Here is a 27,487-nt window from a genome sequence, read left to right on the forward strand (position 1 = left end):
ATCAGGCCCCTTTTCCACGTATAGGGGGATTCCCAAAGTTTCGCCGACTTGTATGGGCAGAAGGAAAAAACTAGGTCGGACCGTGCCCAAGAGGCAGGTACCGTACCAGCGGGTCGGGAGTTGTTCATAGGCCCTGCGTCCGCAGATATAGTAGTAGCCCGCCGGGGCTACCCACTTGAGGGAGGCGTTCCCTCCGTATGTCCATGTCGTGTTCAAGGTGGGTTCTGTCCAGATAGGCTCCGGGGCGGGCAGGTTGTCCGTTTGCCACCAGGTCGTCCGGCTGCCATTATACTGAAGAACCCCCGTACAAGCAGAGTCTCCCACTGGTACAGAGTAACGCTTCGATGGCGCTCGACTAGCGCAGAGGGTACCTATGATATTTGTTCTCAGGGCCCATTCGTATGGCTTCGGCCGTTGGGGAAAGGTAATGTTAGTGGTGTTGAGTGCATCCCATGTGTGTTGTCGAATCTCTCTCGCTTCCCAGGGCCATTGTTCACCCATGTCGGTGCCTCCACAGACGAAACAGTTGGCAATTCCGAGGGAGAGGGCGATGTTTTCAGCCAAATTGAGGAACATATTTCGGGCTTCTGGGGAAATGGGGAATTTAGTTTCGGTCTGCTCAGCACGAGCAATTTCATCAAATACGTCTTGGTAGCCGACAACAGTAGTCTGGTAGTGCGTAGGAGGCTTCGTTTCGAGACTCTGATATATGGTAATATATGTCAACGGATCCATTCCTCCGCCGTCAATGCCGAGGCCCCACGTTCCTCTCCAGGGCATGTCGTGTCCTCGGATGGGCCAGTCTAGGGACACATAGTTACCAGAACCTCGACGAAATTCGCCCAGGCCGGCGCATCCGGCATATCCTCCTCCCGTATAAGCACATACTCGGTCCCAGCCCGAGGCTCGAGTGTCGCCGGCGCATGGGAGCCACACCCACGGGGAGCAGCATCTCATGTCTGGACTGAAGGGGCAGACATACTTGTGGTCCTTAACGTATGCCTCTCGCCAACTCTGGCTACCACACTTGCGAGACCAAGGGTGCTTGTCCATGGCGGCACAGACGTCGAAGGTGAGGGTTGCTACAGTTTGGATGCCACCGACAAGGATACGAGTAGAATTAATGTAATACAGAATGCCATCTCCCTCGACTCCCGGAGGTCCGGCCACATACGCAGGGAATCCTACGCTGAGGGTGACATTGTAGTATCTTGGTTTGGTAGGGCTGTGGCAGATAGTGAGATTTCCTTGGAGGCATCTGTGGAACTGTTGGAGGCCATTCGGAGTGATGAGGGCACAAGTCGGGAGAAACTGGCAATCGCCTTCCGGGGGCTGCGTCTGGTGAATGAGGGTAGTGACTAGGTGATATCCTCCCTCTATACGGTGGCGCACGAGGCGCAAACATTCAGTACAGTTCTGGCTCAAGGGGTAATAGCTCGGGACTGAGCAAAGGAGGAGTAGTAGGCTCAGCATCATATATGCGGTGGAAGGTATCCGAGCCTTTGCAGCAAGAAGATGACAAGGCCCACGATTATGGCTGCGATAAAGAGAGAGCCAAAAACGCAGTGGGTCCAGAAACTGAGTTCCTGTTGCTGGGCAGGCATGAATCTGGTGGTCACGTCTTTCTTAGAGTCAGCCGTAATGGAGCGTCAGGATGTTGGTGCGCAGTCCAACGCTTCAGGGAGCTGCTAGTGGGAGCAGCAGGCTTCAATCGGGTCCAATGTATCCACACTGGGCTTCCTGCAATTTTAACAGCGGTGGAGGTCGTTAGGAGAACAAGGGAGGGCCCCTTCCATTTTGGCTTTAGGCAGTCAGATTCATCCCACTCTTTTACCCAGACCTCGTCTCCCACCCTGAACCTGTGCGTAGGATTGGTGAGGACCAAGGGAGCTACTCTTTCAGTGTACTGCTGGATGTCTTGCACTACCTGGTGTAAGGCTCTCATCTGTTTCACTAAGGAACTCTCACCCTGTATCTGCAAGGAGTCGGGAAAGGAGGGTAGTGGTGGTGGCCTAGCATACATCATCTCGTAGGGAGTAAGGCCGGTAGCCTTGGGGGTACACCTAAGATGCAGCAAGGCCAGTGGAAGCAGGTCGGGCCATTTGGCTTTTGCTTCTTGGCATAGCTTGGCTAGCTGGTTCTTCAGGGATCGGTTAGCCCTCTCCACTACTCCACTGCTTTGGGGTCTCCAGGCACAATGCAACTTCCAGTCGAGACCCAGCCTTGTACTGAGTTGTTGTGTTACTTCACTAGCGAAGGCGGGGCCGTTGTCAGAGTTTATTTGCTTGGGGAGGCCGTATCTGGGTAGGATTTGATGAAGCAGTAGGGAGGTAACTTCTTTAGCCATTTCCGTTCTAGTAGGCTGGGCTTCAATCCATCCGGTGTAGGTACACACGGCGACGAGGATAGCTTTGTAGCCGCGCGCCGGGGGCATGTGTGTGAAGTCAATCTGGCACACGTGGAAAGGGCTGGTGCCTCGGAGAACATGTCCTGGCATAGGGCCGGGCCCCGTTCGAGGGTTGTTCCGGGCACAAGTCGCGCATCGGCTGGAAGCGTTTTTTGTCCACAGGGATAGTTTGTTGATGTAGTAGGTCTTCTCAAGTAAGCGCCCCAGGGCGTCCCTTCCCAGGTGGGTGCGGTCGTGAGCCTCCTTGGCCACCGTCCAGGCCAAGGCTTCGGGTATCCATATGCGCCCATCCTGTAGTATCCACCAGCCATTGCGTGACTGTAGACCCTCTTGTTGGGCCCATTCCGTTTCTTGGGGGGTGTAAATAGGGGTCTCCGTAGGGAGCTGGATGACGAGTACGGGGTCAGGAGGGTGAGAGGAGTAGGGGAGCTGACTTGCCCTTTTTGCAGCGTCGTCTGCCCGCTGATTTCCCCGGGCGATAGGGTCCGTTCTTCCCGTGTGGGCCCTGCAGTGCATCACAGCCACCTTCTTCGGCTTCCATACCGATTCGAGTAATTGGCAGATCTCAGTGGCATTTGCAAGTCCTTTCCCTTCTGCTGTCAAAAATCCCCTCTCCTTGTACAAGGCTCCGTGCACCTGGAGGGTGAGGAAAGCGTATTTGGAGTCGGTGTAAATGTTAACAACTTTTCCTTCAGCCCACAGGAGGGCTCTGGTGAGGGCGATTAGCTCCGCTTTCTGGGCTGATGTTCCGGGTGTCAGAGCCATAGCCTCGATCACATGGTCCTCAGATACCACCGCATAGCCAGCTCTTCGAATTCCCTCTATCACCTGGCTGCTTCCATCGGTAAAAAGGGTGATACCCCCTTGCCAGGGTTGATCCTTCAGGTCAGGTCTGCTCGAGTGCACAGTGGCCATTACCTCTTCACAGTCGTGGAGTGGTGGTTCAGGGGCCGGAAGGAGGGTGGCAGGATTGAGGTTGGTCGTGTCCAGGATCCGCACCTCCGGATTTTCGCACAGGAGGGCTTGGTATTTGACCAATCGGGAGTTGGTCATCCATCTGGGTCCGTGGCTCTCGAGTAGGCCGCGGATGGTGTGGGGTGTGGTCACAAAAAGTGTTTGGCCGAACGTGAGTTTATTGGCCTCGTGTATCAGGAGACAAGCAGCCGCAATGCTTCGTAGGCAGCCCGGCCATCCTCGTGCCACGTTGTCCATGCTCTTGGAGAGGTATGCTACAGGGCGTTGCCAGGTACCGACCAGTTGGGTAAGGACTCCAAGTGCCAATCCCTTCTTTTCGTCGATGAACAAGTAGAACGGCTTAGTCACATCTGGCAGTCCGAGCGCTGGTGGGGCCACAAGGGCCTCCTTGAGGTCCTGAAGGGCTTTCAGTTCGTGTTTCTCCCACTGGAGATTTTGGCCCTCGAGTTCAGGTCCTTTCAGTTTGGCGTACAAACTGTGGGTCAGGATGGCAAAATTAATAATCCAAATGCGGCAATATCCAGCGGCTCCGAGGAGTGCCCGTAGTTCCTTCTTATTTGCAGGAGTGGGTTGGTTGCGGATGGCTTGGGTTCGGGGGATACCGAGCCTTCGGGTTCCTTCTCGGAGGCGAAACCCCAGATACTCGACTTCGATCTCGCATATCTGCGCCTTCTTGCGACTGGCCCGGTACCCCTGGGCTTCCAGGGTCTTCAAGAGGTAGAGTGTAGCTTCAGCACATTCGGTGTACGTTTCACGGGCCACCAACAGGTCATCCACGTATTGGACGACCGGCCCATACTCGTCCTGATACGTCTTCAGGTCCTGGGCGAGTTGGTCGCCGAAGAGGGTAGGCGAGTTCTTGAACCCCTGGGGAAGACGGGTCCATGTATATTGCTGCTTGGTTCCCGTCTGCAAGTCTTCCCACGTGAAGGCAAACAACTTCTGGCTGTCGACAGCAAGAGGGATGGAAAAGAAGGCGTCCTTCAAATCAATGACACTGTACCACTTGGTCTGAGATGGCACTTGGGCTAGGATGGAGTATGGATTTGGTACGAGGGCAACTATGTCGGCTACCTGGTTGTTGACTTTCCTCAGGTCCTGGACGGGTCTGTACTCGGATGTTCCTGGTTTCTTAACGGGCAACAATGGGGTGTTCCATGCGGATCTGATTGGTTTAAGGACTCCCTGTTGAAGGAGTTTCTGTAGATGTGTATGCATACTATGCCGGGCTGCATAGGGGATGTGGTATTGTCCTTGGTTGACAACTTGAGCATTTGGTTTGAGCTCAATCCAGATGGGGATAGCGTTAACGGCCAGTCCGCCGGGGTTCAATTCTGCCCATACATCAGGCACTTCATCCATTATGGCTCGCCTCTGCTGGGCGAAAGGGGTGTTCTGGTCGTAACGGCAGTCGCCGGGTCCTACAGTTGGGGGAACGTGTAGTCTCCATTCTTCTCTTACTGGACAGATAAGTGTCACTGGCCGATCTTCAAAGCGAGCTTCCACTTCACCCGTAGTCTTGAACTTCAAGGTGGCCTGGAGCTCACAGAGTAGGTCTCGACCAATCAAGGGGACCGGGCATCCAGGGATGTGTATGAACTGATGGGACACCATCGTCCCTCCGATCTGGACTTGGCGCTCTTTGAGGAGGGGGGCCGCAAGGGATTTCCCGGAGGCTCCCACAATTGGTATAGTTTCTTTCGTGGCTGGGGCTATGGCAGTGGTGATAACAGATCGCTGGGCCCCCGTGTCTAGTAGGGCCTTCATAGATTCTGTCCCCACCCGAATTTCCACCAGAGGGTCAGTGGGGACTCTGCCCTCCCGGTTTCTTCATGCTGTGCTGTCTCGGGTAGCGTCCACAGCCATCTGCCATTCCCTCCGGTCATCCCGTCCTCTCTCTCTTCGGCCCCTTCCCCGGCCTCGCCTAGGGGCCCCCGTGCGGTCGCCGGTCTCCTCCTCTCTCTGCCGGTCCCATGATTCCTCTTCTCTCGGGTTGTCCCGTATCTCCTCTGGACAATCAGCCCACCAGTGTCCTTCTTGTCGGCAATTTGCACACTGGTTACGCCCTATGGGGGACCGCGTTCCTCTTGTTCTCCTGCCCCTCCCCTTTGGTCTAGACCTCATTCGTTCTTCCAACACCGTAGCCAATACATCTGCCTTCTCCCGCATCCGTCTGGTCGATTCCTTCCGGGCCTCCACCTTCTCCTCCTGGTCGCGATATCCGAACACGCGATCAGCTATAGCTTTCAGTTGGCTTAGGCTCATCCCTTCGAACCCCTCCGTTCTCTGTAGCTTTCTTCGTATATCCGGTGCTGACTGGCTAACAAAACTCATAACCACGGTTGGGAGGTTCTTAGGGTCCTCGGGATTTATCGGGCTGTGCCTCCTAAATGCTTCCATAAGTCGTTCAAGGAAGTCCCCTGGACTCTCGTCCTTTTGTTGGACTACACTGTGGATTTTTCCCATGTTGGTAACCTTCTGCTTCCCCTTCTTTAAGGCGGCCAGGTACGCCTGTTGGTATCGGCGGATAAAGGTTTGGCCTTCGGCGGTTCGGTAATCCCATGTGGGGGCAGCGATGGGTGCCTCCGTTTCTAGTAGGTTCTGTAAATTGGCATGGGCCGGATTCGCATCCCGGATGGCTTGCTCCATATTTTGTTGTAAAAGGCGGCGTTCTTCAGAGGTCAGGATGTGGGCGCTCAACTGCCTAAGGTCGGCCCAAGTTGGATTGTAGCTGTATATAATGCCTTCCACCAGCTCTATCAGCTGCTCGGGTTTCTGGTCGTAGGACGGCCCATGGAATTTCCAGTTATACAAATCGGCACTTGAGAAGGGAACGTGACTATAGACTGTTGATTCGATGGGCTGGCCCCCCCCCTCTGCCGGGTTAGGGGTATAGGTGGTGGACTGTCGGACTGGGAATAAGTGAGAGGTTCCCCCTTTTTGGCTGGACGGAAGGGCCTGTTGCGGACTCGATTGGGGGAACCGAGTAATGTTCTTCACAACCCGTGTACTCTTCCGTGTGGTTGCGAGGCCAGGTGACTCAGGTGAGGCTGGGCGGGACGTCTCCCCGGCATCCGACTCTGACCCGGAAGTCTCGGCGTCAGCGGGGCCTTCTGCTAGGCCCGTGAGGTCAGGGTACATAGGAGCATAGGGCGGCGGCGCAATGTCGTCTTCGTATGCCTCCGCCGTAGCAAGTATCGGGGCTTTTGGAGGCTTCTTCTCGGCCGAACCCTGAACTTTCCCTGCGGTTTTCTTCGGGGGTTTTTTTCCTAGAAAGTGTGTTGGTAGTACTGGGCGTAGTTCCTGCCTTGACTCTGGTAGCAGGGGGCGTGGTCTCAGTGGCTTCAGTGCTAGGGGCGGTAGGCCGTATGGGGGCGGTCCCTGCGGCCTTCGGGACGGCAGCGGTTGCCGAGCTTTGGAGAGCGAATGCATGGGTCGGCAGGGTTCTAAGTTTGGTTTTCCGGCCTTTTCTCTGCTTTACCAACATAAGGGCGGCCTTTTCTACCTTCCGTTGGGCCCAAGCCGGCGGATCCCGGACTACATCCAACCACGCTTCTATGTATGGAATGTCCTCGGGACAGCCGGGGTTTCCCTCAATTATAACAATATTCATGACCGCCGCCACTTTTTCATACTCGAATGACCCTTCCGGGGGCCATCCAGCAATTCCTAGCCCTGGCCACATAAATTGACATCTCTGTATCATCCCGGCCCTGCTACATTTATCTAGGTCGAACACTTCGCTAAAGTGTTCCGTCATTAAATCTAACGGTGAAGACCCACCCCCGCCCATCCTAACCTGAGTGCCAAAGGACAGGTGACGGACAAAGGGGGAAAGGGGAGGTGGAGGAGTAAGGGGTCTCGTTCCACCAGACACAGAAGGGTCAACACTCGGCCTGACCAGGACGCGGTCGCCCGGCCTGGAACTGCAAGCCCACTCACACACTTTCATACGCCACAAGAAACCCCCCCGTTCGTTCGCCGCTCGGTTTCGTCGCCGGAGCCTAGTGAGTTTCGGGACCTAGTCGGATACCAATAGTCCGTATTAGTCACTGGCTAAAAGAGGGTGATCACGCCTCTTCTTCGGTCCTTACTGGGCCGGTCACTACGTAGAGTATACTCGCCTGTCCGCCGGGGTCGCAGGCCGCGCCGTCGTGCGCTTCTCCCTGAAATGGAAAAAGGTGCCTTGTCGGAACCACACAGCCCCCCTCTACAGTCAGGCGGAGTGGATCGGCCCTCCTCCGGGAGATGGACGCTGAAATCAGCGGTGGCCACTCACCACCTCCTCGGGTGGGAATCGATGACCCGATCCGACCGCAGTGGGGGAGGGGAAGAATATAATCCGATTCCCCTTTCTACTTCTGTCCCATCTGGGGTGCCAATGAAACAGGTGGGAAATCAGGAGACGAAAGGCAAATTTTGGTTCCAAACAAGGCAACTTTATTGCTAGCAAGTGAACAGCACCGAGTAGCCTCGGGACACTGTGTGTCATAAATCATCTGACGCTTACATTTATACTTCCCTACTGGGCCTGCGCATTTGGCCCCTTACACGTCATACTTGTCATGCGCAGTAAACATTTGTAGTTCTTACAGTACAAAATTGTAGTCCCAGTACGTACACACGTCATAACACTGAAATGATACTGGCAAGAAAAACGAAACTTAGCAGCTTATTCTGTACACACACAATGCTCCTTTCTAGCACAGGAGATAAGGTGCGGCTCAGGAATGCAGGGGGGTGTCAGCACCCTCCAAGGTCGCCTATTCAGATGGCGTTGCTACGTGCAAGCTGGTCTTGTATAGGCCTTGCAAACTACTGTTACAAGCTATATGTCTAATAGCCCTGCATTCTGTCTGTACATTAGTAAACAGCAAACTTGTCTTGTTAGTAAACAGTAAAACTGGATAAGGCACAAATGTCCAGTGCAGTAATAAGGTGTGGCCAAATAGCCAAAAGCAGAGGTAGAGTGCATAAGTAAAAGTCCATCAGTAGGCACAAAACATGAGGTTGTCCTGTTGCTCAGTAGCATTCAGGTAGTACCGGCGTTCCACTCCTTCAGAAGTAACCTTCCAAAATGGTTTTTTTTTAATGTCAAAGATTAAAAAATGGTGATAAAATTAAAGAAAATGGGTCCCTAAATGTTATAGTACCTTGAACCAAAGGAAAAGCTATCAGTCGAAGATGATAATCCAGGAAAGTATCATCAAGCATTTTAAAGACTATACAGACCAATTTAAACAAAATTGTGACTGACTTGGTTGCCAATGAAGAAGAGTCAGAGCAATAGAGGAACTAGGAAATCTTCCAAATTTCTTCCACTCTCTGGGATCTTAGTGGTACTCATTGGAGCCGACTCTGAAAATTCCTTGTATGTGTTATTTTCATTGGGCTTAGCACCCCCAATAATTTTGAAAAGTTGGCTCCTATGGTGGTACTGTCTGTGGGACTATGCTGTGCCCTTGACTCCATCCTGAGGTCAGGGCCCTTACCCTGATTGCTCCCCTGTTTTCTGGGAGCTTGTTGGGGACCTCTCTCTTGAAAAGTCCTCTCTGTTGACTCTTCTCCATCCTAAACTGAGTCTTCAGATCAGGTACCGCATTCAGTTCAAGCTTCTGCTACTAACCTACAAATGCACTCGATCTGCAGCCCCTCCTTACCTCTCAACCCTCATCTCCCCTTACGTTCCTACCCGTAACCTCCGCTCTCAAGACAAATCCCTCCTTTCAGTACCCTTCTCCACCACCGCCAACTCCAGGCGCCGCCCTTTCTGTCTCGCCTCACCCAACGAGTGGAACAAACTCCCCGAGGCCATACGCCAGGCCCCCTCCCTGCCCATCTTCAAATCTCTGCTTAAAGCCCACCTCTGGAATTCATTGCCGGAGAACGTGGTACGGGCGGTTAGCTTGACGGAGTTTAAAAAGGGGTTAGATAGATTCCTAAAGGACAAGTCCATAGACCGCTATTAAATGGACTGGAAAAATTCCTCATTTTTAGGTATAACTAGTCTGGAATGTTTTTACGTTTGGGGAGCGTGCCAGGTGCCCTTGACCTGGATTGGCCACTGTCGGTGACAGGATGCTGGGCTAGATGGACCTTTGGTCTTTCCCAGTATGGCACTACTTATGTACTTATGTACTCTTCAACGTCGCCTTCGGCACCTAACCACTACACCTCTACCCAGGAAATCTAGACTGCCCAACTTGACATTTCGTTCTTTAGATTGTAAGCTCCTTTGAGCAGGGACCGTCCTTCTTTGTTTATTTTGTACAGCGCTGCGTAACCCTAGTAGCGCTCTAGGTACTGTTTTCTGTGGGACCTGTCTCCCTCCCTTTCAGTCCAGGGCTGGTTGTGGGCAGCCAAGAGCAAGTGCAGTCAAGCCATGACCTTCAGGAAGGCATTGATTTACCTGAGTGAAGGGCCTTGGTCTGGACCCCTAACTGCCACTCTCTCTCCATCCTGTGGTTGGCTGTTCCAGGCAAAGCTCCTCCCTCCCTCCGTCCCTCCCTGTTTGTTTGTCTTTGAGCTGGGACTCGGAGTGGGCTCTTCTGAGACGCGGCCCTTCCTCCCCCTGCACGACGTGGCTGCTGCTGCTGGCCGCGCATGCGCAAAGTGGAGGGGTGGGCGTGCCTGAACACACAGGGCTGAGCTGAGGCTCCCGAGTCGCTCGAGCCGCGCAGTTACCGAGAGAAGCTGAGCGTCGTCGCCTTGGTGAAGGAGGAGAAAGAAGAAGCTGACGGAGGAGGCCGGGGCCGGTGTTGGGACGGAGGAGTCACGGTGGAGCTTCCGCAGAGCCGAGCTGCGATGCCCTCGGATTTCATCTCTCTCCTCAGCGCTGACCTCGACCTGGAGTCGCCAAAATCCCTTTACTCCCGAGGTGAGGGGTGTGTCCGGGCCCAGGCCGCGCGCTCCGGACCTGGCTTTTTCTCTTTTCAAACCAACTCCCTCCCCCCTCCCTCCCCCTCCTTCCAGGGCTGGAGCAGGTGCGGCTGACACCATAGGCCCCCCCTGATGCTGCTCGAGCGCACAGGCCACTTACATCAAAGGAAGGAGCGCGAGGACAGGAGGAGGGGGCGGGACAAGAGTTCAGTGCATTGCACAGGGGAGATTAGCTTTAAGAACTTAACAACACTATGAAATGACAGTTGTACCTTTTACTCTGCAATGGAACATTGTAAGCCACATTGAGCTGGAAAATGTGGGATGCAAATGTCCATCCAGTCCAACAGCGGCCAATCCAGGTCTCAAGTACCTGGCAGAAACCCAGTTAATAGCACCATACCATGCTACCAATCCCCCCCACCCCCCATGTCCATCTCACACTACGGACTTTTCCACCAGGAACTTGGCCAAACCCTTCTTTTAAACCAGACTACACTACATAGTAACATAGTAGATGACGGCAGAACAAGAACCTGCATGGTCCATCCAGTCTGCCCAACAAGATAAACTCATATGTGTATACCTTACCTTGATTTGTACCTGACTTTTTCAGGGCACAGACCGTACAAGTCTGCCCAGCAGTATTTCCCGCCTCCCAACCACCAGTCCTGCCTCCCATCACCAGTTCTGCCCTCCACTATCCTCGCCTCCCAACCACCAACCTCTCTTACCCCACCTGCTCCGCCACCCAATCTCCGCTAAGCTCCTGAGGATCCCTTCTATTCACACCTAACTTCTTGTTCGCTTTAGGTGGTATTGCTGAGGTTGACTTTAAGCGAGTTTCCCCTTTCCTTGTAACATAGTAACATAGTACATGATGGCAGAAAAAGACCTGCATGGTCCATCCAGTCTGCCCAACAAGACAAACATATGTGTAAACCTTACCTTGATTTGTACCTGTCTTTTTCAGGGCACAGACCGTACAAGTCTGCCCAGCAGTATTTCCCGCCTCCCAACCACCAGTCCCGCCTCCCATCACCGGTTCTGCCCTCCACTATCCTCGCCTCCCAACCACCAACCTCTCTTCCCCCACCTGCTCCGCCACCCAATTTTGGCTAAGCTTCTGAGGATCCATTCCTACTGCACAGGATTCCTTTATGCATATCCCACTAGCCACTGTTACCACATCCTCTGGCAATAAGTTAAAGCTTAACTAGTCATTTGTTTTAAAAGTTTTTCCATGTCACTTCATTGAGTGCCCCCCCCCCCCCCACTCTTTATACTTTCTGAAAGAGTGAAAAATTAATTCACGTCTACCAGTTCAACGCCACTCGGGATTTTGTGATTATCTCCCCTCAGCCAGCTCTTTTCCAAACTAAAGAGCCCCAACCTCTTTAGCGTTCCCTCATATGGGAGGAGTTCCATCTCCTTTCTCATTTCTAGTTCCGCTATATCTTTTTTGAGATACGGTGACCAGAATTGATTGCAATACTCAAGGTGAGGTCGCACCATGGAGCAATACAGGGATATTATAATATTTTTGGTCTTATTTTGCATCCCTTTACTAATAATTCCTAGCATCCTGTTTGCTTTTGGTGCTGCTGCCATGCAGCACAGAAAATTTGAGCATATTGTCTACAGTATAGTAACATAGTAGATGATGGCACCTAAGGTCCACCCAGTCTGCCCAACAGGATAACATATGTAATGAGTTTATGATCTGGTACTTCATATGCATACCTGATCTTGATTTCTCCTTGCTATTTTCAGGGCATAGACAGTAGAAGTTTCCCCAGCACTGTCCTTGTTCTAAATTTCTGAAGTTGTTGAAGCCCGTGAAAAGCTCCACTCCAGGTCATCCAAATCTGTTCAGCCACAATCAGGGCAGAGAAGTCTTACCCAGCACTGGATTTGCTTCTCAATTAGCACTGTTGTTACCTAATCTCAGCTAAGCTTCTTTGGATCTGTTCCTGCCACTCAGGATTCCTTGGTGTTTATCCCATGCATTTTTGAATTCTGTTACTGTTTTAATTTCCACAACTTCCTGTGGGAGGACATTGCAGGTACCTACCACCCTTTCAGTGAAAAAATACATTATTCCTGTGCCAACTCCCTTTCAGTCTCAATTCATGTCCTCTAGTACTACCATCTTCCCGTCTCTGGAAAATGTTTATGAATTTATACTTTTCAAATATTTGAATGTCTCTATCATTTCACCCTGGTTTCTCCTTTCCTCCAAGGTATACACGTTCAGGTCATCAAGTCTCTCGTACATCTTGCTACGTAAACCCCATACCATTTTTGTCGCTTTTCTATGAACCACTTCAAGTCTCTTTACATCCTTAGCAAGATATGGCTTCCCAAACTGGACACAATACTCCAAGTGGGGCCTCACCAACGTCTCGTATAGGAGCATTAATATCTCCTTTCTTCTGCTGGTTATACCTCTTTCTATGCAGCCTAGCATCCTTCTGGCTGCAGCCACTGCCTTGTCACATTGTTTCGTCACCTTGGAATCCTCGGACACCATCACCCCCAGGTCTCTCTCCTGAGCTGAACTTACCAATCTCTTCCCTCCTATCTGGTATATCTCTTTTGGATTTCTGCACCCCATGTGTATCACTGCATTTCTTGGCATTAAATTTTAACTGCTAGACCCTTTACTACTAATCATTTCTATAGCGCTACCGGACGTACCCTTGAGCATTCTTCCAACTTTTGAAGATCCCTTTTCATGGTTTCTACTCCTTCCAGGGTATCCAATCTATTTGCTAGCTTTGTGTCATCCGCAAATAGGCAAACTTTTTCTTCTAACCCTTCAGCAATGTCTCTCACAAGCATATTAAACAGAATCGGGCCCAGCACCGACTGCTGAGGCATCCCACTGCTCACCTTTGTTTCCTCCGAGCAGGTTTAATTTACCACCACCCTCCGCTTCATGTCGGTCAACCAGTTTCCAATCCAGTTCACCAATTTGGGTCCTAAGTTCAGTCCTCTCATCTTATTCGGGAGTCTTCTGTGAGAAAACAAACACTTTCCTGAAATCCAAGTAGATTACATTTACATAAGAACAAAAGCGTTGCCATAGGTCCATCAAGCCCATTATCCTGTTTCCAACAGTGGCCAATCCTGGTTACAAGTATCTAGCAAGATCCCAAAACAGTACAATACATTTTATGCTGCTTATCCTAGAAATCCACAACCAACTAATGGTAAAACATGTAGTACTCTGTGCCTCTGATTGCTAATTTGTGAAGGAGAAGTCTCATACGGTCACTTAGGCAACTTTTTTATCAGCAAAAGGTGAGCCTGTACTTCATGACTATTTATAATCATCGACTACCCCCAACCAAGGTTGCCAGGTGGGCGGTTTTACCGCCCAATTGGGCGGGTTTTCGCCAGCGGCGGCGGGAAAATTTCGCCGGCCGCGGGATGCGGTTTTTTGGGCGGTTTTCCCGTCGCCGCTGTGCGAGTTCAGCGGTTTTTTCGGTGGCTTCTATTGGTCCAATTCGGTCCAATAGAAGCTTTTCCGGGGCTTCTATTGGTCCAAATTGGACCAATAGAAGCCTTTCAGGGGTGGGGCTGACGTCAGGAATGACGTATGGGGCGGGGTTAGTGACGTGGGAGGCGGGGGTTAGTGACGCGGGAGCGGGGTTAGTGATGCGGAGGGCGGGGTTAGGTGACGCGGGGTTCGGTGACGCGGAAGACGGGGATTGGCTGCGGGCGGTTTTTGGGCGGGTTTACGGCTGTTTCGGGCTGGGAAAATTTTTCCCAGCTGGCAACCCTGCCCCCAACCTTCCGTAGTGCAATTTTAACATGCGAAAGTGTCCAGTACTTTACACCTAATCTTGTTTCCTATATTTTCCTCTCTTTTTTTTTTGCATTCACTATAAGCTTAATCACTTGCCATAGCTACAGCACTCGTACTATCATTTCTCTTACATGCAGGAAGCGATTCAATTTCTTCCACCTGTGTATGGACACAGTCTTGTATATTCATTCAACAGTATTGGAGACATTAATGTCACTTACCTGTACTTAGTCACAGGTATATTCATAGTTCTGACAGGAGCCTGTTTCGCGTTGACAGCTTTGTCAAGGAAATATTCTTCATATACGGTCTTTCTCCATAGGCATCAGATTCAGACTAGTCACAAAGTACAGGCTCACCTTTTGGTGATAAAAAAGTTGCCTAAGTGACTATGAGACTTCCCCTTCACAAATTAGCAATCAGAGGCACAGAGTACTACATGTTTTACCATTAGTTGGTTGTGTATTATCTACTATATATCGGTGGAACATTGCCATCTATATTTTTTGACAGTTATCCTAGAAATCAGCAGAGGAAATTCCCCAACTCCATCTTAATAATGACTTATGGACTTTTAGGAAGTTATCCAAACCTTTTTAAACCCTGCTAAGCTAGCTGCTTTTACCACATTCTCTGCCTGTGAATTCCAGAGTTTAATTACACATTGAGTGAAGAAATATTTCCTCTAATGTGTTTTAAATTGACTACTTTTTGGAAAGAGAAAACAAGCGATTCACATTTGCCTGTTCCACACTACTAATTATTTTATAAACCTCTTATCATATCTTCCCTCAGCCGTCTTTTCTCCAAGCTGAAGAGCCCTAGCCACTTTAGCCTTTCCTCATAGGGAAGTTGTCCCATCCCCTTTATCATTTTTGTTGCCCTTCTCTGTACCTTTTCTAATTCCACTGTATGAATTGCCCACAGTGTTTGATGTTAAGTCACACCATCGAGTGATATAAAGGCATTATAATGTTCTTATTTTGTTTTCCATTCCTTTTCTAATAACACTTAACCTATTTGCTTTTTTAGCCGCCACCACACACTGAGCAGAGGGTTTCAACATATCATCAATGATGACACCTAGATCCCTTTCTTGGTCTGTGACTCCTAATGTGGAAGCTTGCATCAAGTAGCTATAATTTGGGTTCCTCTTTCCCACATGCATCACTTTTCACTTGCTCACATTAAACGTCATCTGCCATTTAGATGCCTAGTTTCCCAGTCTCATAAGGTCCCCTTGTAAGTTTTCACAATCCTCTTGCAGTTTAACAACTTTGAGTAACTTTGTGTCATCAGCAAATTTAATTACCTCACTAGTTACTCCCATTTCTCTATATAATAATTTGCACCTCCAACGTTCCATCGCTGTCTGGCTGCCTGGGTTCGTAACATCTCATGACGTCAGCCAGCCTCCAACGTTCCATTCCCCCTCACTGCCCTGGTGCCAAAATGTAATGACATCAGAGGGCGGAACAGTGAGAGGGAAGGGAACGCTGGAGGCGAGCTGATGTCGGGATGTTACCAATGGAAGAGAAGCCAGCCAGAAAACGATGAGGTACAAAGAAAGAGAGAATCGCGGCACATCGAGGGGAGAGCAGAGCAGAATCGATGTACATGGTTGGGAGGAGAGGACAGGAGAGGAGAATCATGGGACACTGTTGGGAGGGCAGGGAAGAGGAGAATCGCTGGACATGGATGGGAGGAAAGGGAAGAATCGCTAGACATGGAGGGGAGTGCAGGGGAGAGACAAAAAATCGCTTACAATTTTGCTGAATGTGCACTACATTGATTATTGGGTTACACGTATGTTACATTGGAAGAATAGTTTTCATGAACCTTGAAGGGGTGGGGAGGGAGTTGGGAGGGGGGGAGCAAATGTTTAAAAAATTTGATGAAGCAATTATCACCATCCGCGTACTCAGATTGTCTTGTTTTAAAAGGATACAGATGGAGATTGTTGACTGTCAATTTTGTTTATCAATAAAAATCGTTGAACCTTAAAAAAATCGCTTACAAGAGAGCCTTTCTAGGGCCTGTTTCATTGTTGAGGAAATGGGCTGGGTTCCATTAGTTTATAAATATGTTAAAAAGCAGCGGTCCCAGCACAGACCCCTGTGGAAACCCACTATCTACCCTTCTCCATTGAGAATACTGACCATTTAACCCTACTGTGTTCTATCTTTTAGCCAGTTTTTAATCCACAATAGAACATTACCTCCTATCCCATGACTTTCCAGTTTCCTCTGAAGTCTTTCAAGAGGTGCTTTGTCAAATGCCTTTTGAAAATCCAGATACACAATATCAACCGGCTCACCTTTATCAACATGTTTGTTCAACTCTAAACAAATGTAGTAGATTGGTGAGACAAGGTTTCCCTTCACAAAATCCATGTTGGCTTTGTCTCATTAATCCATGCTTTTGAATATTTTGTTCTTTATAATGGTTTCTATCATTTTGCTCAGCACCGACGCCAGGCTCACCGGTCTGTAATTTCCCAGTTCACCTCTGGAAACTTTTTACAAAAATTGTTACATTGGCCACCCTCCAATCTTCTGGTACCATGCTTAATTTAAAGATAAATTACATATTATGAAGAATAGTTTTGCCAGTTAATTTTTCAATTCTCATTACTCAGGGATGAATACCATCCGGTCCAGGTGACTTGCTACTCTTCAGTTTGTCAAACTGCCCATTACAGCTTCCATGTTTACAGAGGTTTCATTAAGTTTTTCCGGCCACTGTTTGGAAAACAGGATACTGGGCTAGATGTTCCATTGGTCTGCCCCAGTATGGCTACTCTTATGTTCTTAATTCATTTAATCTTTCCACAATTGCTTTGTCTTCCCTGAGTGCCTCTTTAAGCCCTCGGTCATCTAGCAGTCCAGCTGATTGTTTTGCCAACTTCTTGTTTCTAATATACCTCAAAAAGGTTTTACTATATGTTTTTGCCTTCAACACAATCTTTTTTTCAAAGTCTCTTTTTGCCTCCCTTATCAGCGCTTTGCATTTGACTTGTCATTCCTTATGCTGTTTCTTATTTTCAGTCGGATCCTTCTTCCGTTTTCTGAAGGATTTTCCTTTAGCTCTATCAATAGAAATCAAACAAAATAAAACATGGAAAAGAAAATAAGATGATACCTTTTTTATTGGACATAACTTAATACATTTCTTGATTAGCTTTCGAAGGTTGCCCTTCTTCGTCAGATCGGAAATAAGCAAATGTGCTAGCTGACAGTGTATATAAGTGAAAACATTCAAGCATTACTATGACAGTCTGACAGGGTGGGAGGATGGGGGTGGGTAGGAGGTATGCATGGGGACATCAAAGCATATCATTGATATTCTAACAGGGTGGGTGTGGATAGGTGAGGGGAGGGTGATCAACAGAGACATACAGCTTTATGGTTTATAATGGGTTAGGAACCCCAGATCCTTGTTAAGTCCTTTCTGTTGGGTGTTAAAATATTCAATCATTCTGACTTCAAAGGTCTTACGTTCTTGTATGGTTTTAAAGTTACCTTTCAGTATTCTCACTGTGAAATCACTGATACAGTGTCCTGGTCCTGTAAAATGTTGACCAACAGGCGTGGGAACCCTGCTGGCACCAGTATTGTTCATGTGATGTCTATGTAAATTGAATCTTGTCTTAAGCATCTGGCCTGTTTCTCCAATATAGCATCCTTCGTTACATTTTTTACACTGAATGATATATACCACATTGGAAGATGAGCAAGTGAAAGATCCCTTTATGTTGAATATCTTTCCTTTGTGGATGACTTTGGGGTCCTGTGAAATATTTTGGCATAGTTTGGCAACTGGATAAATTACAGGGAAGTGTGCCCTTCTGTTCCTTTTCAGTCTGTGAAGGAAGTTACTTCTGATTAGCTTGTGTTTTAAATTGGGTGGCTGTCGAAGGCCAGTACTGGTGGGGATAGGAATATCTCTTTCAGTAATTCATCCTCCTGGAGTATAGGTTGTAGATCTCTTATGATTTTCCTCAGTTTTCCAGCTCTGGATTGTATGTCACTACAAGCGGGATTCTGTCTGTGGATTTTTCTTTTTGTACTGTAGCAGATTCTCCCTGGTGTTTTGAGGGAGGAGGCAATATTCTTGGAGATTATTTTGGGGTTGTAGCCTTTCTGTTTGAAGGATGCAGTCAGGCTTTTAAGGTGTCTGTCTCTGTCCCCTGGGTCAGAGCAGATACGGTGGTATCTTGTGGCTTGGCTGTAAATGATGGATCTTTTTGTATGTGAAGGATGGAAGCTGGAGTTGTGGAGGTAGCTACATCTTCCTTCCTACCCACCCCCCTCCTCCCACCCTGTCAGGCTGTCATAGTAATGCTTGAATGTTTTCACTTATATACACTGTCAGCTAGCACATTTGCTTATTTCCGATCTGAGGAAGAAGGGCAACCTTCGAAAGCTAATCAAGAAATGTATTATGTTATGTCCAATAAAAAAGGTATCATCTTATTTTCTTTTCCATGTTTTATTTTGTTTGATTTCTATTGATAACCTTAAGAGTGGACTAACACGGCTACCACACTCCTTTAGCTCTAATAACTTTCTTCACCTCACTTTTTAACCATCTCGGCTGTCATTTGGTCATAAGAACATAAGTATTGCCATACTGGGACACACCAAAGGTCTATCAATCCCAGCATCCTGTTTCCAACAGTGGGCAATCCATTTTACAAGTTCGCCCAAAACAGTACAACATATTTTATTCTGCTTATCCTAGAAATAAGCAATGGATTTTCACGAAGTCCATTTTAATAATGGCTTATGGACTTTTCTTTTAGGAAGCTATCCAAACCATGTTTTTTAAATCCCACTAAGCTAACTGCTTTTACTGCATTCTCTGCCAACAAACTCCTGAGTTTAATTGCACGTTGTCTTCCTCCTTTTTTTAATTCATGGAATATAACTGGCGTGGGTTTCCAGGATGGTATTTTTGAATAGCATCCATGCCTAGTGTAAATTTTTGACCTTTGCAGCTTCTCCTCTAAGTTTTCCTGTGTGTATTTACCTTAGAGCTGATATCAAATCTGATCATATTATGATCACCGTTATCAAGCGGCACCAGCTCCATTACCTCCTGCACCAGATCATGTGCTCCACAAAGGACAAGATCTAGAATTTTTCCTTCTCTTGTTGGCTCCTATACCAGCTGCTCCATAAAGCAGTCCTTTATTTTGTCAAGGAATTTTACCTCCCTAGCATGCCCTGATGTTACATTTACCCAGTCAGTATCGGGGTAATTGAAATCATCCATTAATATTGTGTTCCCCAGTTTGTTAGCCTCCTTAGGGTCCTTTTACTAAGGTGTGCTGAAAAATTGGCATCTCTAGTGTAGGCACGTATTTTGGGTGCACACAGATCAATTTTTCAGTGTGCCTGTAAAAAAGGCCTTTTTTAAATTTTTTGCCAAAAATGGACATGCGGCAATTTAAAAATTGGCTTGTGTCCGCCACCCATTGACTTAGTGGTAAGGTCTCATGCGGTAGCTGTGTGGTAATCGTCCAAGCGTGTAGAATGATGATTACTGCCCCGTTTCCACCGTGCAAAGGAAAATAATTATTTTACGGCATGTATAGCGGACGCACGTAAAAAACAAAATTACCACCTAGGCCATGTGGTAGCCGGGCGATAACTCCAAATTGACGCATGTACGCGGCTTATTAAAAGGGCCCCTAAATTTCTGATAACATTTCTTCGTCTGTTCATCCTGGCCAAGTGGACGGTTGTACGCTCCTATCACTATGCTTTTCTCCTTTACACGTGGAATTTCAATCCATAGGGATTCCAAGATGTGTTTTGTGTCCTGCAGAATTTTTACTGTATTTGATTCAAGGCCCTCCTTATCATACAGTGCTACCCCTCCACCAATTCAATCCACCCTCTCACTATGATATAATTCGTACCCTGGTATGACAGTGTTCCACTGTTTAGCCTGTTATATCTAATTTTTCATTTAGTGCAATATATTCTAACTCTCCCATCTTATTTCTTAAGTTTCTGGCATTTGCATATAGACATTTCAAAGTGTTTGTTGTTCCTATTTACATCATGCTTAGTACTTGACAGTATTAATTTGCCATCTTTTGTCAGATATTTATTTTTATTTAAGGACACTTGATCTACTATGGTCTCTTTTGCAACCTCACTATCGGGTACCCTATCTTCCCCGTTTTGGTGATATCTTTGAAAGATACCTTATCCCAAACCATGCCCCCCCCCCCCCCCCCCCCCCGTTTTTAGTTTAAAAGCTGCTCTATCTCCTTTTTAAACAGCGATGCCAGCAGCCTGGTCCCACCCTGGTTAAGGTGGAGCCCATCCTTTCGGAATAGTGCATGACCCTGTATTTTTTGGGATTTAACCTTAGTTGCCAAAATATCGGTCCATTCCTCCAGCTTCGCTAGGTCAGAAGCCCGTCCTTTGTTCTTGGTTGAGTGTTTTCTTCTAGTTTCCTCAGTTTCATCTGATTCCTTTGATTTTGGCTACAACCAAAAAAAAAAAAGTCAAGACAAAACAAGCAGAAAATCTTTTATTGTTATCCTCTCATAGGAACGATTAAGAGCCTACATGGGCTTTATACAGGCAGGAGAGGACTTACTGTTGGATTTCCTCTTCCTTCTTCCGCTGCTTTGGTATCGACAATACTGAGGTTAAGGTGGCTGTACATGACCACATAGTAAACCTCTGAACTTCTCTATCTCCACCTGCTGGTAGGGAGACATAACCCACAAGTCTCTGGATTGATCTGTTGGGACTAATGCAAAGAAAATTATCAGGTAAGGACTAATTTTACCTTATAATAGTTTCCACTATTTTCTGGCTCAGAAGTCGGGTTTACTGGTCTGTAACTTCCTGGATCACCCCGGAAACCTTTCTAAAATTCGTTGTTACATTGGCCACCCTCCAATCTTCAGCTACAAATGGATAATTTTAACGACAGGTTGAGATCACTAACAGATCAGCAATTTCTTGTTTCAGTACCTGTGGGTATATGCCATCTGCTCTGGTAATTTATCACTCTCTAACTTGTCAATCCGGCACTGGTAGATCTTTTACATCTTCTTCCGTAAAAAATGAAGCAAAAAAGTCATTCAATCTCTCCACTATGGCATTGTCCTCCTTTTGCTCCTTCATGATCTAATAGTCCCATGGATACCCTCATAGGCTTTCTGCTTCTGATGTACCTGAAAAGGTGTTACTCGGCAAATTGGTCTTCATAATTCTCTTTTAGCCTTCTTTATCAGTGCTTTGCATCATTGGAGGAACAGGTTTCTGTTTGGAATCATGTCCTTATGGAAGCACTGGATAACATTGCTCCTGTGAAAACCATCAAAGCCTGGATGAAACAGTCCTAGCCTTGGTATCACCCTGGCATGAAGTTATGTAAATGACAGGTGCTTAAAGCTTGAACGGCAATGGTGAAAATGGAGAACTGAAGAGTTGAAAAATAAATGTAAACAGTGTCGACGGTATTTTTGACCCAAGTTAGGGTAGCAAAGGTTTCCTATTTTTCTAAAAAAAAAATTCAACAAGCCTCAAACTCACCTAGACAACTCTTTTTCATTATAAAACAACGGACAGCAAAACCAGAGACAAGGATAGTTACATCACACCTGGACTCCGAGATCTTGGCTAACTTCTTTATATCTAAAGTTGATAAGCTACGAGCTAATTTTTCCACTATAATAAATAAGTTAGAAGATGTTTCTGTCTCGAGTCTCTCTGGGTCATGGTATCTTTTACATAATTTCAGAAAATATCAAATCTCCCCACTTATTGCTCTTTAAACCCTATACCTTCAGATTGGATTAAAATTCCATCCCTGGCCCCTCCGAAGGGACACCACCTTGTAAGTGGTGGAGGGGCTTCCATGTTTCAATGACTTAGAGGGCTATGCTGAAGGGTTACCCATATCTGACAGGCCTCTAAGGAGAAACCAGACAAAGAGTGTCTCAAACTGGAGGATCCAAGATGGCGTCGAGGGAGGACGTACGTACGTTAGTTGAGTTCCCGTTTTACACCAGAATACCTGAAGAAGTAGGTGCGCTCCCCAGAGAATGGGGAAGAAAAAAGGCAAAGCCGTGGTGTTGTCCTCCTCGAACACGGCTGGGGTTCCCACCACTTCTCAGTCTACTTTGGAGAGATTCGGGGTCATAACGTCGGGGATATCGGTTCCTGCTTCGGGGAACAGCAAGGCTTTATTGCCAAATCTCAGTGGAGAGGGGAGTGACTTTGAGTCCCCCTGTTGGCATGACCTCTCTAAGACCCGGAAACAGTAACGCTTCGCTATGAAGAGAGGCTGAGAAGGCTAGGGCTTTTCAGCTTGGAGAAGAGACGGCTGAGGGGAGATATGATAGAAGTGTATAAAATAATGAGTGGAATGGATCGGGTGGATGTGAAGTGACTGTTCACGCTATCCAAAAATACTAGGACTAGAGGGCATGAGTTGAAGCTACAGTGTGGTAAATTTAAAACGAATCGGAGAAAATTTTTCTTCACCCAACGTGTAATTAGACTCTGGAATTCGTTGCCGGAGAACGTGGTACGGGCGGTTAGCTTGACGGAGTTTAAAAAGGGGTTAGATAGATTCCTAAAGGACAAGTCCATAGACCGCTATTAAATGGACTTGGAAAAATTCCGCATTTTTAGGTATAACTTGTCTGGAATGTTTTTACGTTTGGGGTGCCCTTGACCTGGATTGGCCACTGTCGGTGACAGGATGCTGGGCTAGATGGACCTTTGGTCTTTCCCAGTATGGCACTACTTATGTACTTATGTACTTATGCTATGGAGGTCGACAGTGGAAACGCCCGAAGTCGGTTAGGGTTCTCACGCGATCCGAGGAGGTCCTGGCGCAGCATTGACTCCGGAAATAAACCAACTGGGGGATTGGAGAGTGAGCTCTTCCCCCCGAAGATATCTGGAGCGGTTTCTGTGGAGAAATTGGACCTGGTGAAGCCAAAAAATGTCATAATGGACGCACTATAGGAAGTGCTGCAGAGTGTGAATAATTCTCTTCTTCAGATGTCAAAAATTTTTCAGGAATAAATATGTGATTATATCAATACTTATCTAACAAAGTGGAAGTCCAAGATAAAAAAATAGAGACTTTGATTACGGAAATGGTTTCTCTACGAAAATCAGTTAATCTGGTAATGAAGGACAGTCATGTTTCTTGTAAAAAAGTGGAACTTCTGGAGAACCAATTAAGGAAAAATAACTTGAGAATGATAAATCTTCCTAATATACCCTATATAGAGAGTTATATTACTAGTGACTTTTGCCTTTGATTTAGATAGGAACAATGTTTTGAAATTGTATTTCCGATACATGGCTGATAGTTTTTTGGGTTCAAAGGTAAATATATTTCCTGATATATCAAGGGAATCGCAGACTAGGAGGTGTGAACTCTTGGCTTTTAAGCCAAGAATCATTGCCCTAGGTGGGACCTTCCTAGAGCGATTCCCTTGTAAGTGTTTTATTTCCTTATTACTTATTTGTTGAACCCAAGAAATTTCAAGAGTTTGTGGAGTTAAAAGAACAGATGAAGAACCCTCTGCAGCAACTTCCTTTAGTTACCACTGTACCGGCTGCAGTTACCGATTAACCTTCCTCCCTCAGAAAATATGAATTTGTAAGATTAACCACTTAGTGTTTTTCTTATTTTCTTTGAGATTGTTTTCCTGATCTTGGATCCCCCAATTGTGGACAATTATATATATTGTTGAGAGAAAATGTTTTTTCTTTTTTCTTATATTAATTTCTGTTTTTCCTTACATTTACGTGATAAATGTGAATGTAATTAAGTAAAATGATAAAAAAAATTTAAAAAAATTCCATCCCTGGGTTTACTAGCCTGCTTACACTCTATGATAGTAAAAGGTCTCACAGAAGGAATCATTCCGAAGGTTCTAAAAGAAACATGGATTAAACCTAGTCTAAAGAAAACTTCACTTGACCGTCTCTAACCTTCCATTTCTGGCAAAAATATTGGAAACCATTGTATTCTCACAACTTCAATTGTATTCAGAATCTAAAAATGCATTACATCAAAGACAATCTGGTTTCAGGAATGGTTAGTACTTTCTCTGTGCTATAACAGCCCTACTAAGTGAACTGCATTCAAGACTTGAACAAGGCCACATTGTTCTGATTATTTCACGTCACCTTTCTGTGGCATTTGATCTGATTGACCATAGCTTATTACTCAGACACTTGCAGTCATTTGGTATCTCTGGCACCGTCTACAGTTGTTTTTCTTCCTTTCTTAGTAGTCATACTTTTAAATTCTCCGATGACAAGCAGGCTGAATTATTCTCACAAATAGGTCAGCGATCTGCGCTAGCCCGGGAATCGGCATAAGATATAGCAAAAAATAAAAAGATTTGCCAGAGCATTCTGACATGCAGGCAGTGGCGCACCTCGCATGCGTGGAATGACTTCCTGCCCGTCGCGTGTTCCTCAGTTTCTTTTCTTTCGCGCTAGGATCGACAGCTTTTTCTGTGGCTCCTCTCTACATGCCCGAGAAAGAGCCTTCTTTAATTTTGAAGTGTTGTTTTCTCTTCAGTATTTTTGTTTTCACTTAATTCTATTAAAAAAAAATAATATAAAAAAAGAAAAAAAGAAAAAAAAAAATATATATATATAGTTTTCCCTTTATTTTTTTCTTAGTTTGTTTTCCCTCTTAAAGATTTTCGGAGCGGGGCCGTTTTTTAGGCTGCACAGTCGAGTCTCTCCCATTTTGTGTGCCCTTCTTTCTCGGCACAATCATGTCGCCGGTGCGGTTTTCCCTTCCATGTCATCAGACTCCCAGCTGCTTCAAGCGTTGTACTCGGTGTAACCGGACCATCTCAGGTACAGACACTCATTCCTGGTGTATCCAGTGCCTTGGGCCCGACCATAGCCTAGCTCATTGTGCCTTTTGTCTTCATATGAAGAAAAGAACTCAACTTGCTTGAGAAGCCCAGAGAGAGAAACTTTTTGGGGCTCGGTCTGGTCCTTTGACATCAGCATCGGAACCGATGTTGGCGGCGTTGACATTGAGGGACGCATCGACTTCGGGAGTGGAGGTAGGCGTGACTGCTGAGAGGCCAAGACACTTTATTTGACAGATCGCTCCATTGTAGTCTTTTAGATATCTAGGAGTGATTATAGATTCTGCTGTATTTCAATGATCAGATATCCGATGTGGTGAAAAAAATCATTCTATTACCTGTGGCAATTAATGTGCTATCAGAAATTCGCATATGACTATATTACAATGCAATTTGATTAATGTAATATTTATATAGGCATCACAAAATCTAATCTAAAACGCTTACAACTATTTAGAACACAGCCGCCCGTATTATCTGTTGAGCTTCAAAATATGATAGGGCCACCTTTACACTGTCTTCACTGGATCCTGATAGATCTAAGAGTAAAATTTAAGGTTCTTGTTTTGACATATAAAGTGCTTTATACAGCAACTCCATCTTACCTTGCGACCCTATTTCATACACACCGACAGACAATAGATTAGTGATATCACCACCTTCAAGGGCTAGATGGGAATCAACCTGTGCGTCGTCATTTTTCTTTTTGCTCCCAGCATTGTGGAATTCTTTTCCCCAATCAGGTTAGAAAAATCATACTTTTTTTCCCCCCTCTGTAAAACTCTTAAAACTTGTTTTTACCAAACAGCATTTGATATGTAATACTGTATTTTAATAGGAAAACCACATAGGTGCTTAGAGTGCTTAACACGGAACAAGGAGAGGGAGATGCTAATTATTCACTGGTTGAGTGCCAATGTTATTATTGTCAGTATGGAAGTTTTGTCTGTTCTGTCTATCATATAGGAAGATAAAGAGGTAGCGGAGAGATTGAATGAATTCTTTGCTTCGGTCTTCACCGAGGAAGATTTAGGTGGGATACTGGTGTCGGAAATGGTATTTCAAGCGGATGAGTCGGAGAAACTTACTGACTTCACAGTAAACCTGGAGGACGTAATGGGGCAGTTCAGCAAACTGAAGAGTAGCAAATCTCCTGGACTGGATGGTATTCATCCTAGAGTACTGAAAGAACTGAAAAATGAGCTTGCGGAGCTACTGCTAGTGATATGCAATTTATCCTTAAAATTGAGCGTGGTACCGGAAGATTGGAGGGTGGCCAGTGTAACACCGATTTTTAAAAAAGGTTCCAGTGGAGATCCGGGAAATTATAGACCAGTGAGTCTGATGTCGGTGCCGGGGAAAATGGTAGAGGCCATTATCAAAAACAAAATTACAGAGCACAACCAAGAACATGGATTACTGAGACCAAGTCAGCACGGCTTTTGTGTGGGGAAATCTTGCCTGACCAATTTACTTCAATTCTTTGAAGGAGTAAACAAACATGTGGACAAAGGGGAGCCGGTTGATATTGTGTATCTGGATTTTCAAAAGGCGTTTGACAAGGTACCTCATGAAAGGCTACAGAGGAAATTGGAGGGTCATGGGATAGGAGGAAATGTCCTATTGTGGATTAAAAACTGGTTGAAAGATAGGAAACAGAGAGTGGGGTTAAATGGGCAGTATTCACAATGGAGAAGGGTAGTTAGTGGGGTTCCTCAGGGGTCTGTGCTAGGACCGCTGCTTTTTAATATATTTATAAATGATTTAGAGATGGGAGTAACTAGCGAGGTAATTAAATTTGCTGATGACACAAAGTTATTCAAAGTTGTTAACTCGCAACAGGATTGTGAAAAATTACAGAAGGACTTTACGAGACTGGGAGACTGGGCAGCTAAATGGCAAATGACGTTTAATGTGAGCAAGTGCAAGGTGATGCATGTGGGAAAAAAGAATCCGAATTATAGCTACGTCATGCAAGGTTCCACGTTAGGAGTTACGGACCAAGAAAGGGATCTGGGTGTCGTCATTGATAATACACTGAAACCTGCTCAGTATGCTGCTGCGGCTAGGAAAGCGAATAGAACGTTGGGTATTATTAGGAAAGGTATGGAAAACAGGTGTGAGGATGTTATAATGCTGTTGTATCGCTCCATGGTGAGACCGCACCTTGAGTATTGTGTTCAATTCTGGTCGCTGCATCTCAAGAAAGATAGAATTGGAAAAGGTGCAGCGAAGGGCGACTAAAATGATAGCGGGGATGGGACGATTTCCCTATGAAGAAAGACAAAAGGAGGCTAGGGCTTTTCAGCTTGGAGAAGAGATGGCTGAGGGGAGACATGATAGAGGTATATAAAATAATGAGTGGAGTGGAACAGGTGGATGTGAAGCGTCTGTTCACGCTTTCCAAAAATACTAGGACTAGGGGGCATGCGATGAAACTACAGTGTAGTAAATTTAAAACAAATCGGAGAAAAGTTTACTTCACCCAACGCGTAGTTACACTCTGGAATTCGTTGCC

The 27,487-nt window shown here is 46.6% G+C and overlaps 1 protein-coding gene across 2 annotated transcripts in view; it reads left to right on the forward strand.

Annotated features, from left to right (window-relative positions):
* The window catches only part of NFAT5 (nuclear factor of activated T cells 5), a 276,432-nt gene that overhangs the window by 24,386 nt on the left and 224,559 nt on the right, over positions 1-27,487 (forward strand). The window contains exon 1 of one of the 2 annotated variants that reach the window (XM_030204662.1): positions 10,048-10,259. The exons of the other annotated variant lie outside the window; for it this stretch is intronic. Coding sequence (XP_030060522.1) covers positions 10,187-10,259 — 73 coding nt within the window. The 5' untranslated portion in view covers positions 10,048-10,186. Of the gene's footprint in view, positions 1-10,047; positions 10,260-27,487 lie in introns of those variants that run through there. 2 annotated transcript variants of the gene reach the window in all.

Source organism: Microcaecilia unicolor, chromosome 5 (assembly GCF_901765095.1).
Source record: "Microcaecilia unicolor chromosome 5, aMicUni1.1, whole genome shotgun sequence".
In the NCBI taxonomy this organism is placed as follows: Eukaryota; Metazoa; Chordata; class Amphibia; order Gymnophiona; family Siphonopidae; genus Microcaecilia; species Microcaecilia unicolor.